General features: G+C 36.2%; 1 protein-coding gene across 4 annotated transcripts in view; it reads right to left on the reverse strand.

The window, feature by feature from the left end:
- The window catches only part of slc13a4 (solute carrier family 13 member 4), a 167838-nt gene that overhangs the window by 76784 nt on the left and 70405 nt on the right, over positions 1 to 20649 (reverse strand). The window contains exon 1 of one of the 4 annotated variants that reach the window (XM_039769452.1): positions 18812 to 18915. The exons of the other annotated variants lie outside the window; for them this stretch is intronic. Coding sequence (XP_039625386.1) covers positions 18812 to 18865 — 54 coding nt within the window. The 5' untranslated portion in view covers positions 18866 to 18915. Of the gene's footprint in view, positions 1 to 18811; positions 18916 to 20649 lie in introns of those variants that run through there. 4 annotated transcript variants of the gene reach the window in all.

A 20649-nucleotide genomic window follows, 5' to 3' on the forward strand; every position in this document is an offset into this window, starting at 1 on the left:
ATCCTAACTACAGGATCACGGGGGTCTGCTGGAGCCAATCCCAGCCAACACAGGGCGCAAGGCAGGAAACAAACCCCGGGCATGGCGCCAGTCCACCGCAGAAAACCCACACAGACACGGGGAGAACATGCAAACTCCACGCAGGGAGGACCTGGGAAGCGAACCCAGGTTTATTGTTTGTTAATTTATTTTTATTTTTAAAGTTGTGTTTTTTTAATTATGTTTTTCTCAAACAATTAAAAAAAAACTTTATTTTCCTCCCAGGCAATGCTGGGTATTTCAGCTAGTATATACTAAAAGTCAATGTACAGTTAGGTCCATAAATATTTGGACAGAGACAACTTTTTTCTAATTTTGGTTCTGTATATTACCACAATGGATTTTAAATGAAACAACTCAGATGCAGTTGAAGTGCAGACTTTCAGCTTTAATTCAGTGTGTTGAACAAAAAGACTGCATAAAAATGTGAGGCAACTAAAATATTTTTTTAACACAATCCCTTTATTTCAAGGGGTCAAAAGTAATTGGACAATTGACTCAAAGGCTATTTCATGGGGAGGTGTGGGCAAGTCCGTCGTTATGTCATTATCAATTAAGTAGATAAAAGGCCTGGAGCTGATTTGAGGTGTGGTGCTTGCATGTGGAAGATTTTGCTGTGAACAGACAACATGTGGTTAAATAAGCTCTCCATGCAGGTGAAAGAAGCCAACATTAAGCTGCGAAAACAGAAAAAACACATCCGAGAAATTGCTACAATATTACGAGTGACAAAATCTACAGTTTGGTACATCCTGAGAAAAACAACCAAGCACTGGTGAACTCAGCAACGCAAAAAGACCTGGGGCCTCATGTATAAATGGTGCGTACGCACAGAAATGTTGCGTAAGAACTTTTCCATGTTCAAATCGCGATGTATAAAACCTACACTTGGCGTAAAGCCACGCACTTTTCCACGGTACCTCATGCCTTGTCGTACGCAAGTTCTCCGCTCGGTTTTGCAAACTGGCGGCACCCAGCGTCAAAGCAATGGCACTGTTCTTGTGTGAATACTCATTATTTTCATGACGCGGCTTTATAAATACACAGAAACTAACCACATATTGTTTATTAGTGTAATGCATCTGATTGTAATTAACTCATAACAATATAATGGTCCAGGGAACAGCCATAGTATTCCAAATACCATAACTGCTTTAGCATTGTTACTCTCACTTCTCCTTGTTCTTCTTCTTCTTCATCATCTTTCAGCTCCTCCCGTTAGGAATTGCCACAGCGGATCATCTTTTTCCATATTACTCTCACTGCACGACTCGGAGTATTTATATCACTGTATCTGAGTGTGAATCACAGCAGCAGCTGATCGGAAAGAGAATTATCGTATACAGCTTTAAGGACACGCTGTCTCAGCCACTGCAAAACGTTTTAAAGCCTTTCCTGTACAGACCTCGCGGTTCAGAAACAGTTTAATCCCAAGAACTTTAAATGCACTCAATCAATTGCTCCTTGTAGAACGGTTTGTACTTATAAGTACAATCACCCCACTGTAAACTTGCACTACAGTTATAATATCGCACAACCTGAGCCACTTTATAAAGCGTATTTACATATGATGACATATCATTTTAAGGTGAAATGCAGCAAAATATGTTTGTTAAATTATACACATAAAACTTTAACTTCATTTAAATAATCTATATTCTTCACTGGGAGTGTCGTGAAGGATAGAATAATTAAACATGTACTACGAAGATATTTCAATGTTCTTTAAACGTTTTGAAGAATCGGCACTAAGCTTACAGATGGCTTAACGTCTATTACAGAGCTGATTGTGTGGCGATCGGTTACTTGGGGAAAGAAAAGCACTGACTGCAGTGACGGCTACGCCAATATATATTGAATATAAAACAGAAAGAGAAAATAACAACACAGCTAAAAACGCAGGGACAAATTTCGACAAAAGATAAATGCTTGTGTCATGAGCACGAGGCTGCTATGCAGTGTCCGCAACGGACATGGCCATCCACCGTGATAAGCTACCTTACTGACATTGGCCGACGAAGGAGCCACCGATTCTTCCTCTGCCCAGTGCCACCACAAGCCTAGAGCTGCCCCTGAGTACTGCTGCAATAAATTATTTCATCGAAGTGAAACACATGTTTAATAACGTGCTTTAACTCCTATCATCATGAAAATGACATCACGTATACATCTCAGTATTTTAGTTATTCAGAGAGCTGTAATATCACGAATGTAATGGACTCTGTGTCCAGTTGGAGGAAGAGAGCCAGTTTAAGAAGCAAGTAGTGATTCACACACATAGACACACAGTAGAAGATCAAATACAAAACAAAGCATTTAACGTGCTACTTTAATTACGATGTGATTTGAGAAACTGGTTAATTAAACGATTTTAAGATGAAGTTTATAATGTTCTACTAAATGACAAAATAAACTACGTGATTAAAGTGGAAATGTCGAGATTGAAGTTGACATTTCGTGCTTTTTCCCCACCGTGTGCCTTTTTTCTCTGTACCCTAATAAACTTTCATATGACACTCAGACAGTGGGCTTACAACTCTTCTTTTCACGGCAACTTTGATATGTGACTTCTTTTTATTTCCGGCACTGTGCGATTTTGTGAATGTGAGCTTTCAAGTTTCTCCAACACGCTATGTCACTCGATCAACTTCATTTTGTTGATTATACCACGGTTTATTTGAACAAATAGTATGTTTTTCCTTTGCCTCCACTTGGTATTCGCTGAAATTCTTATATTTTCTCCGTGCTTTTCCCATTGTCTTTTCACAGAAGGCTGCGCTTAAGGGCGATTTATATTGATTTGCATATTCAAATAGGCGTAATTCTGGGAGGATTTGGGGCGTTACATAATGCGTGCACGAGCGTTAGTTTTCACGCTGATCGGGATTTATGTAGCGGAAGAACGTGGAAGTTGGAGTAAGCACAGATTCCTGCATCTGGATTTTTCTGTGCGTAAACACATTTCGGCTTTTGTGCTTACGCCATGTTATAGTGCGAGTTCTACGCACGGCGTTATACATGAGGCCCCTGGACATCCACGGAAGACAACAGTGGTGGATGATCACAGAATCATTTCCAAGGTGAAGAGAAACCCCTTCACAACAGCCAACCAAGTGAACAACACTCTCCAGGGGGTAGGCGTATTGATATCCAAGTCTACCATAAAGAGAAAACTGCATGAAAGTAAATACAGAGGGTGCACTGCAAGGTGCAAGCCTCTCATAAGCCTCAAGAATAGAAAGGATAGGTTGGACTTTGCTAAAGAACATCTAAAAAAGCCAGCACAGTTCAGGAAAAACATTCTTTGGACGGATGAAACCAAGATCAACCTCTACCAGAATGATGGCACGAAAAAAGTATGGAGAAGGCGTGAAACAGCTCATTATTAAAGCATACCACATCATCTGTAATACACAGTGGAGGCAGTGTGATGGTTTGGGTGTGCATGACTGCCAGTGGCACTGGGACACTAGTGTTTATTGATGATGTGACACAGGACAGAAGCAGCCGAATTAATTCTGAGGTGTTCAGAGACATACTGTCTGCTCATATCCAGCTAAATGCAGTCAAACGGATTGGGCGGCGTTTCATGATACAGATGGACAATGAACAAAACATACAGCCAAAGCAACCCAGAAGTTTATTAAAGCAAAGAAGTGGAAAATTCTTGAATGCCCAAGTCAGTCACCTGATCTTAACCCAATTGAGCATGCATTTCACTTGTTGAAGACTAAACTTCAGACAGAAAGGCCTACAAACAAACAGCAACTGAAAGCCGCTGCAGTAAAGGCCTGGCAGAGCATTAAAATGGAGGAAACCCAGCATCTGGTGATATCCATGAGTTCAGGACTTCAGGCTGTCATTGCCAGCAAAGGGTTTTCAACCAAGTATTAGAAATGAACATTTTATTTCCAGTTGTTTAATTTGTCCAATTACTTTTGAGCCCCTGAAATAAAGGGAGTATGCTAAAAAAATGCTTTAGTTGCCTCACATTTTTATGCAATCTTTTTGTTCAACCCACTGAATTGAAGTTGAGAGCGTGGAGCTATTTTCATGAAACTTGGTACACAAGTTTCTCATTGGGTGACTAAAAATACTGTAGGGTGAAATCAACCCTAACCCACCCCCTTCTGGGTAGGGTGGGGGGTGATCTTGCAGTCTTGTATGCATGTTTTCATCCAGTTGACAATCAGAATGACCACCAGAGGGCGAACTGGAGGTGACTGCCAGCATTTTTTATGTTTTAGTACCACTGCGCCACCTGTTTATTTGAAATTAAATAGAGTTGGCCGTTTCCGAGCGTCACCTGGATGATAACATACATACAAGACCGCAAGACAAGCACATTAGTGAGGCTTCATTGTTTGCTAATTTGTTTTCATTTTTAAAGTTGTGGTTTTTTTAAATTATATTTTTCTCAAAAAACACTGGGTATTTCAGCTAGTATTTTCTAAATGTGGCCCTTAGGCTTAGGACTTTGAGGATTCATGGTACATTTTGAACAGTGGGGTATGCTGAACAATGGGTTTTTATTAAAGTTCATCTAAAAATTTGAAAATGAAATATATACGTACAACTGAATAGTCACATAATAATGAGTTATGGAATAAAATCAAATATACATAAAAAATTCAAAACACCAAAATATCTGAGAGGTGTACGACAAAAGTGACACAAAGTTAAACTTTAAAAACATTTGACAAATTCTGAGTGGGGCTTTTACACCTAGCAGTCCACACTAGTATACAGCAGGGATGTGTCAAGGTTTAATTAAAAAAACATTTTTCAGTTGAACTGGTAATCCAATGAGAAGTATGTATATTTGTTTTGGAGGTTCTTAGCAGAAATCCTGGCACTAAAGCTATTGAAACATGAGGTCAAGAAGAATGTGGATCCAAGAATGATTTCAAGCTAAGCTGGGTGTCAGAGTAAATTCCAGTTCATAATTTCCATATATGCAGTTCTGCTCTCATGTGCAGAGACTATACAATGTCATCTTGACATCTGCTCAGACAATCACACTTGTCTGGAGAACTGTCCAGATATCTTTACATATTTCTGTCAGTGTGAATTTGTCTGCATTGTGCTGCAAATGGCATACACACATCATATATGTGTATAACAGCACATAACTAGAGTGCTAAAAAACATTTGCCTACCTTATACTCCTTTTGATGATCTGTTAAACTAAGCATTTTTGACCGTGAAAGAGGTACAAATACATTGTTGTACATTTAGTTATTTACCTATTTCTTTTTGCTACCATTAAAAACAACTAGTTTCCTTCCTACTGGGCTTGTTTGAGGGCAGGAAACAGGCTTACATCCAACTGTGGGATCGTAAAGCCTGATTATGTTGCTTAATAAATCCAACTACAATGGTCTCTTAATAAAAAAATGCCAAAACTTTGGATTTATTATGCAAACCTGTAATATTCCATTATTATTCTGATTAAACTGCTTACTAACTGTGAATGCTTATAAATAAAAATCTCAAAAGGCTTTTGTTGAAAGTGTCCAAACATTTATACTGGTTTTCACAGAGAAACACATGGCAGAATGGTATTCACTAATGACAAAATGGAAATTAAAGTTAGAATGGGTCAAAAATCCTTTTGATCACAACACTGTAGGCTTCATTTTTGGTATGTGAAAGTTCCAGTTCATAATCACTGCTGCTGCTTTAAAAAGACATCTCTCCAGGAAGGATTAGGTCTAATTTAGAAATGTCCTGCAGTTTAAAAATACTTTAAACACTGTTGCTTGAAATGCAAATTGCAGAAACACTGAAGCCATGGACACATGTGGTTCAGGTACTTATCAAGTAAAAAGTGAATAGTGAGTACTGTATTTCGTGCTAAAAGAAGCCCTGCAATAGCAGACAATGAACTCTGATAAGTTTTTTTTCTTTAGTAGTGCTGTTAACCAATAAATAAAATTAGAGCTTATTAGAGCTTATTTAGATCTCATAAAAGATCTATACTTACGCTATGGACACAAACTTTGAACAAAGTGCCTTAAGTACGCATGAACATTATGGCTGAATATATGTAATTTCAGCAATATGTTTATTTTTTAGCGGTGCTAATGTAAACATATTGTTGTCTGTGAAAATGCAGGTAGAGTATTTATAAGTATGAATTAAAATGTATTGCCTCTACATTAACATAGGTGTGGAAGCATCATGTTTGTCCTAAGTGAAGATATGCTGCAATAAAAAATATGAAGATATGGTGCCTTAACTGTATTGATCTTTGAACCGCATGGTGGTGCGGTTGTTAGCTCCACTGCCTCACAATTCAGGAGTCCTGGGCTGGAAACCTGCATGTGGTCATTGCCTGTGTGCCATGTTCTTCTTCCTCTTTGTATATTTTTCCCTGGTTCTTGGTTTTTCCTCCATATCACAAGAATGTGCAGGTTAGGTTTAGTGGAAATTCCAAACTGGCCACTAGGGAAAGGCAGTGTGGGTGGGTATATGAGAATGTGACCTATACTCAATTTGCACACCATACAGAGTGCAATCCAGCTCTGATGCTGTCTTGATAGGTTTTTTCTCCCCATCGACCTGAATAGGATTAAGTGGGTATTAGAATATTATGTTATCAGTTTATGTTATGCTCCCTAATGTCTAAGATGAGCAGTTGGCGTGGCTTGACTCAGGAAAGGATTTACAAATTACTAACTATTGCCTAAAGCCCCTAACCCCAAGAAGTTACTCTGTTGTGTTAGTGAAACCTACTAAACATGTATCAAGTAGAATAAGGGCAGAGTGATTAGTTTAGCACTTCACAGTTCCTGTAAAACAAGAGGAAAGCTTATTTCTCTAACTGTATTAAGATGTTTCTTCTTTTGACTTGTTCTGGGTTTACCTCTAGAAAATGACTGAACCAGACCAGATGTAACCTCATACTCTTTACATGTGTCTGTATTTTTTTTCTAGTTTGATAATACTGTATATTACAAAAAAACAGTTTGGATGATTGACTATTCTAAATTGGCCTTGTTATTCCTGTCCAGGGCTGCTCTCTGTAGGGGTGTGTACAGTATATAGATAATTCTGAATGACCAGTTCACCTAACTTGCATGTCTTTGGGAATGTGGTTAGAAAACTCTCAATTTAAGAATGTGCAAACACCATACTAGTGTGACTTGGTACAGGATTTAAATCCATAGTGCTGGATCTATGAGGGAGCAGTAATAACCACAATGATGTCTACACTAAATACATATACATTTCTGTATGTATATACACACACAAAGTGTATTTTTTTAAGGATTAAGTAAATCAAACCACAAAATAAATCTTAATTAGTTAATTCTTAGGTCATCAGCAAGCAAACCCACCTAATGCACTTCTGGATTATTGAGGGGAGGGCTGGCATTTTCCTGGCAGCTTTTAGCACAAGGTAGAAAAAAAAGATTATGTGCCAGTCCATTGCACATCACACTCTTGCACACACATCCACTGGGCCAGTTTTGAGTTTCCAATTAAGATAATCTGCATGTGTTTATGATATATGAGGAAAAAAAAGCCCTTGCATTAATGAGGAGATTCAAAGCCAGAACTATGGATTTTTATGTATAAAATGTATGCATTATTTTTGGTTATATTTCAGCTATGTGAAGCAGGTAAATTTCCTAATAAAAATACTTCAAACTGACAGGTACTCCACTATGCATGCTCAATTAACCGATGTATTGTTTTTCTTTTTTGTTTACTCTTTAAGTATTTAACCTTGCCATTTTAAAAAAAATGTATAAGAATGATTTATGTCCACTGTATAATAAAGGAGATAAAAGCACATCACAGAGCAAAACCAGAAAAATTTAATATTTTAAAGGTGCACATATAAAGATCAATCTAATTACCAGTTAAAAAACAACTTAAGCCTTGCACAATGTGATTTCTGGTTTACTTCTATTGTGATGACCTTTGTCATTTTAGTGTCTTACACAGCAAAGTAAAAACCATTGAGTAGACCTTTCAATAATGGTTTAGCTGAGTAATTCTGTACATTCAATATTATCAGCTTCCTGGACCTTCCAAATATTAGCTCTTGCACTTGGTGACGTGGAGATTCAATTCTATTCAATGGGTCAAAACAAGAAAACAGACCAAGAACAATGTTTGTACTGGAGGAAACAACACTACAAGCAAGTAAGATTTCTTCAACATTTTTTGTAAAATTGCCTGAGACTTATCTTATCTTATCATGCAGAGAAAAATCAATCATGGCAATTCAGTAACCAAGCATGCAGGCAGGCAGGCTCCTGGATAAAGACTTTGGGAGCTGCAGTTGTATACTGATGCCTTTATGTGACACACCTGACCTCCAAATAAAAGGGCAAAGATCTGGAGACCTCATTACCATAAGCAACAGAGCTGTCACATTTTATATATCTTTAATGCAATAAAACATAGGATTGCTTTCTGATTCTCTGTTCTTGTCCAAAAAGAACAGTGTTCTAAGTGTACATTTATGTAATACTATGTTTATAAGGAAGCTGCTTGGCGTGGTGGTATTGCTTTGCATTGCGACCTCATCATGTCTGAATGTACACTGGGCTGGTAATTTGTATTTCTCTTGAACACCTTCACCTTGAATAATTCTAAAACTTCTCCTTTATCTAAATGTCTTCTCTAAGTTGGCCTTGTATGAAGTACTGCTGGGTGTTTGAATGGAAGTGTCATCTGACATACTGGTGTTCCATCCAAGTCTAGATCTGGCTTTGCACTCAATAATGCCAGAAATTAAGTGCATTTGACAATAAATGGATGGTGTCAGAAGTGTGGCAGCTTGGCTGAGCAAGTCAGGACAATATTAGCAGAAACAGGGGGACATTGTGTTGAAATCTTTGAAATAACAAGAAAGTCATCAGCAGAGAACATTAACAGTGAATTCAACCTTGGTTTATCTATTAGCTCACGTACCTGTCTGTCACTATGAAGAAAACCATTGATATTCACACTGTATCACATTCAATCTTGTAAACTACTAAAAAAAGTAAATTTCAGCAGTATGCAACTTCAAACAACTAGTAATGTTTTTAACAAAAAATAGAGCTACTCAAATCTAGGTCTCCAGACCTCTTTAAATTTCCCATGTTTCATTTCAAAAGTTACCTTTTATTTCATAAGCCAAACACTTGCCAGTTAGGTTTGTCAGATTCTTTATATTAGCCCTTTATGGAGAACAGTAGTTGTATATATTTGAATGTCCTCTGGTAGTATCACATAGAGTTGATCCCTTAATTCCTTCCTTTTTTACAATACTGTCAGGATAGTCCTTAGTACCCTGTCACTTTGAAATGAATAAATCAGGATCTCATGTTCATGGGCCTCATGTATAAATGCTGAATACACATAAAAATGTTGCGTACACCTGTTTCCATGCACACTTCGAGATCCATAAAAAAACTAAACTTTGCATGAAGCCACGCACATTTTCATGGCTGCCTCAGACTATGCGTACGCATGTTTCTGCTTGGTTTTGCACATTTGTGGCATTCAGCGTCAAAACAGAGTTTCCCTTCTTTTACATATTTGCATCTATGACGCGATATTTATCCAATACACTGAAATTAAACACATATCGTTTACAAATTTAATTTACTTGATTGTAATCATCTGTAACAATATAATGGTGCATGGAATGGCCAAACTATTCCAAATACTATAGCTGCTTCAGTGTTGTTAGAAGAAATGGATGAGTTAGAAGACAGCGTGCATTTATAGATGATGATGACTGACTTCTAAATTGATATTGATTTTTAAGAGCTATCCTCTTGGAGACTTTGAGGAATTGTGCTGTACTTGCTCCATTGCAAGTTCTGTCTACTCTCGGGTTTTTAGCCATAGGAGCTTTTCAACATGAACTTGCTGACACATCGGCTATTTCGCAATCATCACTGAGTCACGCCATGTTAGGTGTATAGAATGGTATGATCAGCTTTTCATCCAGATATACGGTATATGATTTCCTTACACTGTGGCTGAACTGGGAAACATCAATGCTCAGTTTGCAGCAACATCCGGTTTTCCAAATGTAATCAGAGTGGTCAACTTCATACACATTGCTTTTGCAATGGCGCTGGACAAGTTACATTGCCAGGGATGAATTACCAAAAGAATGAGCTGGCATTACATCTAATATAGCAGGAGTGCCTATAAAAAATAGAAACTCTGCGCTGTCACACACCCTTTTTTTAAAACTAGTGCAGCAAAAGGCAAGCAGTTATTTTAAAGATGGTGAGTCACCTCAAAGAGGCATGAAAAGAGAGGATAATCTATCCATTGTGATGCTCAGTGCGGATGCTGCACTATTAAGGCATCTTCAATTATGAATTTGCTTATGTAAATACAATTCATTTACATTCTATTAATGTACTTGTCTTTAGTCCACAGAAAGTGTGTAGCATTGTGCAAGCATGTAACGTGCTGTATAATGTAGCACACAATTGTGGTCTGCCCATACCTGAAGACATGTAGTAAGATGAACCTGACCCACCAAATGATCAGACAAATTGGACAGCATTACAACTTTGTTTGAAAGTAAACAGCAGAATGTAAAAACGGGTAATCAGATGCAGCATTTGTTTTTTAAACAGTTAATTTAATTTATGGTCAATATCACATAGTAACCCTTTATATTCCTTAGTTCATTGGCCACATCTCTTATAGCATCCACTATTGCATTTTGTGTCTCCAGAACAGTGTCTGTCAGTTCACAACCATATGGTCGTTCAGCAGTTTCTGAGGCAGATGTGTAGGCACAACAGCATGATCACCGCATGGATTTGTGTCCTTGGCATCATGGTCTGCGTTTGTAATATTGTCTGAAACAGAATAAACCGATGGTGGACTGCAACTTACCTTTTCACATCAACTTTAATATCTGACAACTTTTTATTTTGGAAACTGTGTGACTTTCTGAACTTGAAATTTTGAGTGTCTCTGCCACTCTGTATTAATCAAACAAATTTCTTTTGAAGTTTACACACAGCGTTATACATGAGGCCCCACATCTTTTCTTCAAGCGACTTCATTTTTCCCATGCTTTCATTGCAATTGCTCAGTATCCTCTTATATGCACTGGGTTATCTCATTTTTAAGTATTTGCACCAAAGTCTACCCTATATTTACACCTGGAAACACATCAGACAATCAATAGATAAACTTATCACATGTTTCAACAACATTGTTTACTGAGTGAGTATAAACTTTCATAAAACTAAATGCTAACATTTAGCATTTGCTCACCCCAAATCTTTGCCTGAAACAGCTAAGGTTTTTGAACTGTCCTAAAGTTCTGCTGTAAAATTCTTTACAGTCTCTGGCACCTACAGTATACAAGTTTCCAGTATTGTCAATTATCTAGTTCCAGGAAATGTAACATTTAATTCAAAGTTAAAGGAAAATGTCTTCACTTATTCTATGTATATCTTTTTATCTGATTTACATTAACACTTTAAAATGGACCTGTTTTTAATATGCTCCAGCATCCAGACTCACGTTTTCCACTGTGTAATTTTCTTTATTTTTTGTCAAGTTTTTTTATGCTCCTCCTGGTGTTTTCCTACACCAAATTCTGTTTTTGACTTGTTTTACATTGTTAATCAGCTAAAGCAGTGTTTCCTTGTATATCCACAACTTTCTGTTTATACAATGATATACTTAAACAGGATATTACTGTTTTATATTGTTACGCATGTGCGAGTAGGAGGATGTTGTATGGACAAACAAAGGTAATTCCATGCCAGGTCAGGGGGTGGCGGGGTGCACTAAACCTTCTCCTGTTATCTCTGCAAACCAGCTGTGAGGAAAACCTGTCTGACTCATCGATGAAGACGTCACTTCCGGTTCTGGCGCCCAGGTGGACACCACTTCCGGTTTTGGTGCTTACAATGACACCAGATGAAGGTCACTTCCAGTTCCCCCACATCACTTCCCGTTTTAGCAGATAAAACCACCATTTTTCTAAACCTCAAACAGTTCATGTCTGGACTCCAACTGAGACACTTCTGTCTAAAACCAAACCCATTGCAGCCAGGGATAATATACGGGTGGCTACCCTAAACCTCTTTAAGTATGTCAAGTCTGATCATTTCACAATATTGATTCATTACACTATCTAAAGGATAAAATAGGTACAGAAAGAGATGATTCACTTTATATTTGTAAATCAAAAGATTTGTCTAAAAGCTATTTACAAAAAGTGAACATTTTTTTTATGTCAAGGAAACAATGTCATACCAGTAATCAGTATAACAAATCTGTTATCATAATGCAAGTTTATGGTGCAAATTAGTCTTGAATTCTTCTCTGATATTTCCGCTAGTAGTCTGAACCTTATATGGCAAACATCATAAACCTACTTGACCAACAAATCCTGGAATCTACTCTTAGAAAATCCTCAGCTTATAAACATTTGCTTGTGTATGTAGTCATGTCACGTACTGAATATGTGCTGCAAATGTCAGCCTTCCTCCCAAGATGTTAGAAAGAATATAATCTCTGTAGGATTCTGATATGATAACTTATAGTTAAAAAAGAATACTTTAGTTTGAACAAGGTTTTTGCTTAAGGGTTTTAAATCTATTCTCCCATTTTCTAACCCATTTATCCATCTCAGTGTCACAATAAGCTGATGTTAATAGTAAACAGATGCTGTAGTTTTTATTATAATGTTATCAAATCAATAGTATATACATGGAAAGCTATGTGCTGTACATGTTTGTTATCCACTTCTGTACAATTAAGAGTCCTTGCTTTTTTAACAATTGTCAGGAAGTATGTTTTAAAAAAGACCATAACTCTTTAGACAGTTAAATTAACAAAGATTGGTCATAATGGATGCACAGCAAGAATCAGTGTTCAGACACCATAGGCATATTTGGAACATCTAGCCTACAATATAAGTCAAAGAATTCACATTAAATAAACTATAGTATGTGAGATGCTATAAAAGCAACAATCAAGCAATGTTTTAACATGTTTACATTAATTCTTCTATTATTAAGGAACAGGCACAAAATAATAAAATGGTAAGTAAATGCTCTAGAGTTTGGCAGTTTTTTTGCACAGAATATTGTATTTTTCTGTCTGGAATAAGTGCTACATTCATACACTGGAAATAACATAGTATGTATGTGCATAAAAATTGTAATTTGAGTACTTATTAAAATGTTGTGCAAAGGTTTCAGAGTTTTTTTTTTGATGATCAAATAAATGTTTTCCTATATGTGTTCTTTTGTTCTGATATTTGGTCTTGGTCTGGAACTATGTCATATATCTTGATACACCCTCAAGAAAAGACATTATCAGCAGATAGTCCACTGCTAGATTCTAATGATTTCTTTTTGTCAAGTTGAATGAAATAATATGAAATATGAAATAATACAATTTCTCAATCTGGTGCACAGACGGTAAGCATTTCTGCAAATACTAAAATATTGCTATTAGCTCTTTATCTCTGCAAAGCTTCAAAAGGGAAACTAATTAATCAAGTTATATATTTTCTCATTTCATTAATAAGAAAATGCAGTTAACAGTTAAAGGAAAATTCAGTCAGTCATTATCCAACCCACTTAGTCCTGAGGGTCACGGGAGGTGGTGGAGGATATCTCAGCATAGGGTTTGTTTTTATAAGTCAAAAATAGTGTTTCGAAATGGCATTCATTTTCTCAGAAAACTGACTTTGCAAACCGAGGCTCTATTTATAAATTTAAAAAAGGAGATTTCCAACACATGAATTTCCCTACATAGAGTTGTGATTTTAGGTCAATTATTTTATTATGTGAAATGAAATCCAAGAATCAGATCTTAATAAAAAAAAATTACATTCTCTTTCTCTCACTGCGCTCCTACAAAACACGTAATCGTTATCCTTGCAGAGCAAAACCTGTTGAAGTGATTTAATTCAAAAAATAGCACAATGCACCTAACTGATTTATGTTTTAAATACGTTTTAACAGACACCCATTCAAACTCACAAACATACAAAAAGAAACATACACATCACTCCAAAAGTGATCAAGTCAATGTTAAATACTTCAATACTATCCATAAATATATGTAGTCATCAGCAAACTCTACTGGAATGCTCAATAGCACTAGGCCTTTAACATTTTACATAGCTAATATCTATGTCAAGTTTTACTCTGAGCAGTAGTTTTTGTGTTAAATCTATGGCTATCCTGACATAGACTGAGGTATAAACACACAATGATATCATTCTGAAAGCTTTATTATAAATCTACAAAACATGAAGGGAATGTAAAACTATGTATATATCTATAGTATACATAGGAAAAGTAACAATTCTTCTCAAGTGGATTGATTATTACTGTAGTAAAAGGAGCACCAGAAGAAATGTGAAATAAAAACTTTAAAATTTACTGAACACATCCACTCCAGAGTTAACAACATTCTTCCACACTGAACATTTTAGGTTTTTTTTTTTCAGAAGAAATAGTTCCAGGAATCTGTGATGAAAACATTTACTTTTAACTTTGCCTTGTTGTTATAAACATACCTATTGTTTTTGTGAAACTACAACCTTTGACACTTCAAAGTTGATATATTCATTAAACATTTCTTTCACATCTCACCGGATGCCTCACTGATTTTTTTTTTTAACAACTTCGTATAACAACACTATGTTTCTGGGACACATTAATGCATGACATGACTGTGAAAAAGTTTGGTTTTTTGAAGTTTATCATTTAGATTATGTATACTTTACAGCTCAATTCATTTGTAAGTCAGTTATTGCCCTCTGTATAGCTGTTAAATGTACTAGAATGTACTAGAATCTGTCTTCATTTCAATAATATTCATTCCCTCTGACAATTACCATAATATATTAATTGTTAATGAATTGCTTTATTCTTTCCTTGACTACTGTTTTACACACAATAAGTCAGTACTGCTAATGCAATGCATCAGGTCATTATATGGTTACTATTAAGCTTTAAGTGTTGATTAAAGTGTACAATATTCACAAGCTCAAATAATATATTTGTTATTGCTGGCTTTACCAATAGTTGCCATGGCCTCCACTAAGCCTTGAAATATGTACGCAAGGGTAGCTTATTAAAAGTCAAACCAAGTTTCTATACAGTAATTAGCTTCTCTGACCAACTTGAGGGTACAAAAATAATCAGAATGACTGAATCATCACTAACACTAATAAAATCAGGTAATTTCTCGTCACAATTTTTTTTTTCAGGAAGTTGGTTTTACTGGTATTGCATGGACAGGGTCACAGGGAGATGGTGCATATCCTGGCAGCAATGAGTACAAGAACAGAGTTAGGGTAAATTCATTCCCACTCACTCATACTTAAAAGTTGCCAGTTAGCCTAACAGTATGGCTTTATAATAAAATCTACAGGAAAATGGTGAAGACATAGGAATTAAACTGAGGTAATGGCATGGTTAGTTGGCACAACTAACATCTCTTGACATACTAGGCCATGCGTAATGATACTAATCATAATTAATTTAGAGTCTAGCCACCACAACAATGAACTGCATTAAGTATGGGAATGTTATGTGATAATACACTATAAATGGCACATTATTATATTAATATTAATACATTATTATAATTAATATGAATAATAATAATTAATATTAATATATTGATATTAATATATATTTTATTATTATATTATTATACTATATACAGTAATTTAAATTCTCAATGCAGGATTATGTGGTTTCTTGTTAATTTATTCACAAATGTGGAGTTTCTTGGAGCACACCTGCCTTTATAAAACAACCTGATTTTTTTAGTCTCCTCCCACACACAATGCCATTGTTAAATGTTAGTTTAGCACTTAACTATTTTACACAAATGATCTTTAGAATGTGTGCATTTCTGCTATCTACAAAGGCTACAAATATGTTTGCCACATTTTTTCTTAATCAGTAATGTCTTTTGTTCAATCACATTCACATCAACACTCAACCCAAAACAAGTGGTCATTAGATGACTAGGCACCATACAAACCAGGTTTACTGATTATCCACTGAATTAAAAAAAAATGCCCAAAGCTTGCACTCTCACCAGTATCAGTTCTTGGCTGTGTTTGATCAAGGAGTAATCAGTTTCTGGATATTTTCTCTATACTTTTTTGAATGGTATTTTCTGCTTTCTTAAACTGTATAGGTCTTTTATTTTTGCCAATGGTCTTTGTGCCCCAGGCACTCCCACATTTACTGGCAGTGAATTAGTATTGTTTTAGGTTTTTTAAATCTAATGTTATTAGACAATTGTCAACGCACTATTTCAAGTTCACACTTCACACCCGCTATCAACGTAACTACAGATGAGTGAGCGTGACTTTAGGTAGATAGCAACTTCAAGTGGAACTTCAGAAATCAAAGAAAAACCAGTTATTTCTTAAATCGAAGCCAGATGTCCACATGACCATGTTCATGTAATTCTTCCATGTGAAGCCTAAGGACTGACTGAGATCATTGATATTAGGTAGACTGCCCAGTGAGGGCTGGGCGGTTTCAGAACTCCAGCAAATTTCTTTTTTTTTTTTTTCTCCAGCCCTCTGGAATTTTATGTTACTTTTTATTGTCTAATCTTATTTTTATATTTTTCTTTTTTCTTTCTTCATCTTGTAAAGCACTTTGAGCTACATAATTTATATGGAAATGTTCTATATAAATAAATGTTGTTGTAATGAAATACTGCTTCATAAAGAGTTTGGATCCGACTGACCTAACTTAAAAATTCAGAGCAGGCAAGTGATCGAGGAGAACTTACACACATACTTTTCCCGCACTTGTTATGACAAACAGAATTGGGTAACTGGATGTGGTGTAAGTAATGCCTTTTTTGCTTTCCCTGTTTGCTGTTTCAAAGTGTTGAAGCATTACAGACATTAATGGGGGTATGAGGCCTAAAACATTTTTCTGAAAAATGTAAGTGGCATGAAAATAACTGCAGTCATCTACAACACTGTTTTTCAGCCAGTGTTCCATGGCACAGTGGTGCGTCATGAGAGCTAATCAGGTGTGGCATGGAAATAATAGTGTAGCACACTTGGGTCTGAACCTGAGAAGGACAAGCTCCGCAGGTGGTCGAGACCTGTCTGAGGAGAACAGGTCTACCTGGAGAACCTGACATAAAAGCAACTCTGTGATTGCTATGTCTTAGACAAAACACTTTGAGCATTTCAGACACATCTCCATGCTGCTAGAGTCCATCTGCCCTGGGTGTGTGGTCACCAGCGAGGCTCACAGCACTGGTGGATAATGGATATACAAGTTGCCTCTGATGCAGACAGGGGCAGGCAAAAGGACAAAGCAGCTTGGAGATGCCACCAAAGTGCTCACTAAGTGCTGTGCCTGCAAATGCTGATCTCGGAACTGCTTTTTTACTGGCTTCTCCAGTAGTCCCCACTTTGGGCAGTTGAGCAAGTGTATGAGATTTATATGTGTTTGAGGTTAGGAAGATAGTGGTGTGCCTTGGGAAGATTTTGGTTACAAAACAGGTGCAACTACAGGAAACAAAGGTTGGGAAACACTGATCTAGACAATAGTATGAGGCTAATTTTTTTGTAAGGCTTAGTGAAATGACTCAGTTTACAGTTTTAAGATGTGGGACTCTGTGGATTTTACAATACAAATTTGTGCCCAGGTGAGGTAGGCCTGGCAAACTTGCATAGGACTGAGCAGACTGGCAGCAAGTATAGAATAAAATTAGGTTGGGAATGACTCTATGGGTATGGCAATTGATAAACTGGGATGCAGGACTTCAGAGAAATCAAATGACTAGTGATTGTATGATATGGATTTATGGAACACAGTGGAAATGGCCAAGGACTTGGCATTCTATTAGCAGAATAAGATTTGGATTGGACTTATGCTATGGATGTGTTATAGGAAAGATGGAATTGTAAATTATTGGAAGATTACGGAAATGGGGGTGCAGACATTATGGTGTAGGTTTTGGTAGAATGGGGAACTGTGCAAGTTGCCAAAAGATTGGCCAATTTAGAGACTGGTGTAGTATAAATTTCGGGTGACAGCTACACTTGTTTCTTTCCACATTTTAGCCTGGATTTGCTGACAAGCCAACGTGTGCATTGCCACTATGATGAGGACCATGAGAGAATGTGGAATGGATAGACAGAGCAATTCTGTAGCACGGTGATCTAGCATTAAATAGCTTGGCCCTAAAACAATGAGATTAGAGGAAGAAGACACCTCTGATCTTTAGCAGGAGAGGAGAGAGTGTCAACATTAAAGAAACATGTTTCCATTGAACAACTTCAGTTGTTCACCGACAATCTGCTGTAACCTAAAATTTGATCATTTTTTAATTGTAATTTGATCTCACACTTACCTGATTACCCTTCCTTTGTATCAGTATGGGAACAGAGAGGAACTAATAGAAAAAAATGAAGTATATTCAAAGGGGTACTTTATGATGCCAACACAGGAAGTAAAAGGCACTTAAATAAGCCTACCTCCAAAAAATACACAATTTTACCATTGTTGCTTTTACTACATTGTGAAGTCATTTATTACATCTGTGACGTCAGGTTCTGTTACTCATCTACTTTAGACAAATTTTGCAAAAGTACAGGTGGATATTTCTTGAGCATATTGTGCTAAGGTTCTATCATTTCATTTAAAGCTGACCACAATACCAAGTCACAAAGACATGAGTGACATAAGAAGATGACGTAATGACTAACTGGCATGCACTGTAGTCTCACAGCTCTAGGACGCCGAGTTTTATTCCTTACCCAGTCAGTATTCTTGTGGAATATGAATATTTTCCCTGTATTTTTGTGAGCCATTTTCCAGTACTCTGGTCTTTTCTTGAATTTTTCTCCTGCATTTTGTTGTCAAATATTTATCTTGAATTAAATAAAGAAGTAATAAAGATTAAAATAGTTAACCCAATTAGTCAATACATGTTTATATATTAAAGGATTTATGTGCTAATCTTTACTTGCAGACTGGAAACCAAATATATTGCATTTAGGCAAGTAGGGCTCTGGCAGTGCTCATCCTGTTCCTCCTTGCCCAAAGGAGCAAATACCGGTCTTGCTGATGGGTTAAGGACCTTCTACAGCCCTGTCCAGCTAGCTCTCCTAGAGTAACTGCCTGTCTCCTTGAATCTCCTCTATGCCCTCGAGACTGTGCTGGGAGACAAAACAAACCATCTGGCAATGGCACATATTGATGTGCCATCCTGGAGAAGTTGGACTACCTGTGCAACCTCTGTAGGGTCCAGATATCACCTCATGCTACCAATAGTGACACTGACCATAGCCAAATGCAAAACTAGTGAAAAAACTGAAAATATGAGGAGGGAAAAATGTCAGTGGCCTCCACCTGTTAAACCATTCCTGTTTTGGGGGTTGTCTCATTATTGTCCCTTTAGTGCACCTGTTGTTATTTTCAATAACACCAAAGCAACTGAAACTGATTAACAACCCCCTCTGCTACTTAACTGACCAGATCAATATCCTAGAAGTTTCACTGACTTGATTCTATACTCTGATTAAAAAGTGTTCATTTATTTTTTTGAGCAGTATATATATATATATATATATATATATATATATATATATATATATATATATATATATATATTAAGCATTTATATATATGATATTTATACAGATACAAATATATGCATAAATATATAAAGCTTTCAACTAAAAATAGATAGTACTGATAGTACTAATGCTGAGTTAAAAACATTATCTCAAAAAATCACAATAATAAGCAATAAAGGTTAAGGTAAGGCAGTTAGATAATACATATTTACACACAAAAAAGGTTACAGGATATACTGTATATCAAAACCTTAATTATTATCTCCGATATTTCTTATTAAACATTTGTATGACACTAGGAAGAAAGGAGTTCCTGGAGTGATTTGTGTGGGTTTTCAAAGTGACTGTCCTTCCTGATTTACTGAACTTTAGTTCTACATGTAATGGATGACTATCATCAGTTGAGATGATTTCCAGTTTGTTTAACATTGCCCTCTGACACACACTAGTCAAATCAATGTTAGATGTTAGATTGTAAAATAATTGTAAATTTACTCTGCATTCTGGAATCACAGTTAACCTCTCATTTTATATTTCCTTAAATGTTTTTTTCAAAACACTGAAAACTGCTAATCTTGGGGACTATATTATGTCAAACATTAGCTAATTTAATTTATATTAAGAACTAGTGAGTTTAGAAGATGAATTGATGGATGATGCTGAAACACTGACTAAGCTAAAATGGATACTCTGCGGCATCGGCTTACTGGCACAGTGAAAACGTAGTTACAGAAAGAAAAAAATCAACAAAAATAACTTTTATGCATTCTTAAAATACAAAGGAACTTAGAAATTACTATACTTGTGCTCTGTCACTTGATAACCATTATGCGCATTATCTACTAAAACAAAATGTGTTCTTTTAAACATCCATGCCTTATACTGTTGATGGTCATTATTTTACTTTTTGATGTTCAAAGTGTAAAATTACAGCTCTCTATACCACATATTATTGGTTACAACCACTAAAATATCATATTAGGCAACTGTCACAAAAAATGCCAATGTGATTTTTT

The sequence above is a fragment of the Polypterus senegalus genome, chromosome 11 (assembly GCF_016835505.1).
Source record: "Polypterus senegalus isolate Bchr_013 chromosome 11, ASM1683550v1, whole genome shotgun sequence".
Taxonomy (NCBI): domain Eukaryota; kingdom Metazoa; phylum Chordata; class Cladistia; order Polypteriformes; family Polypteridae; genus Polypterus; species Polypterus senegalus.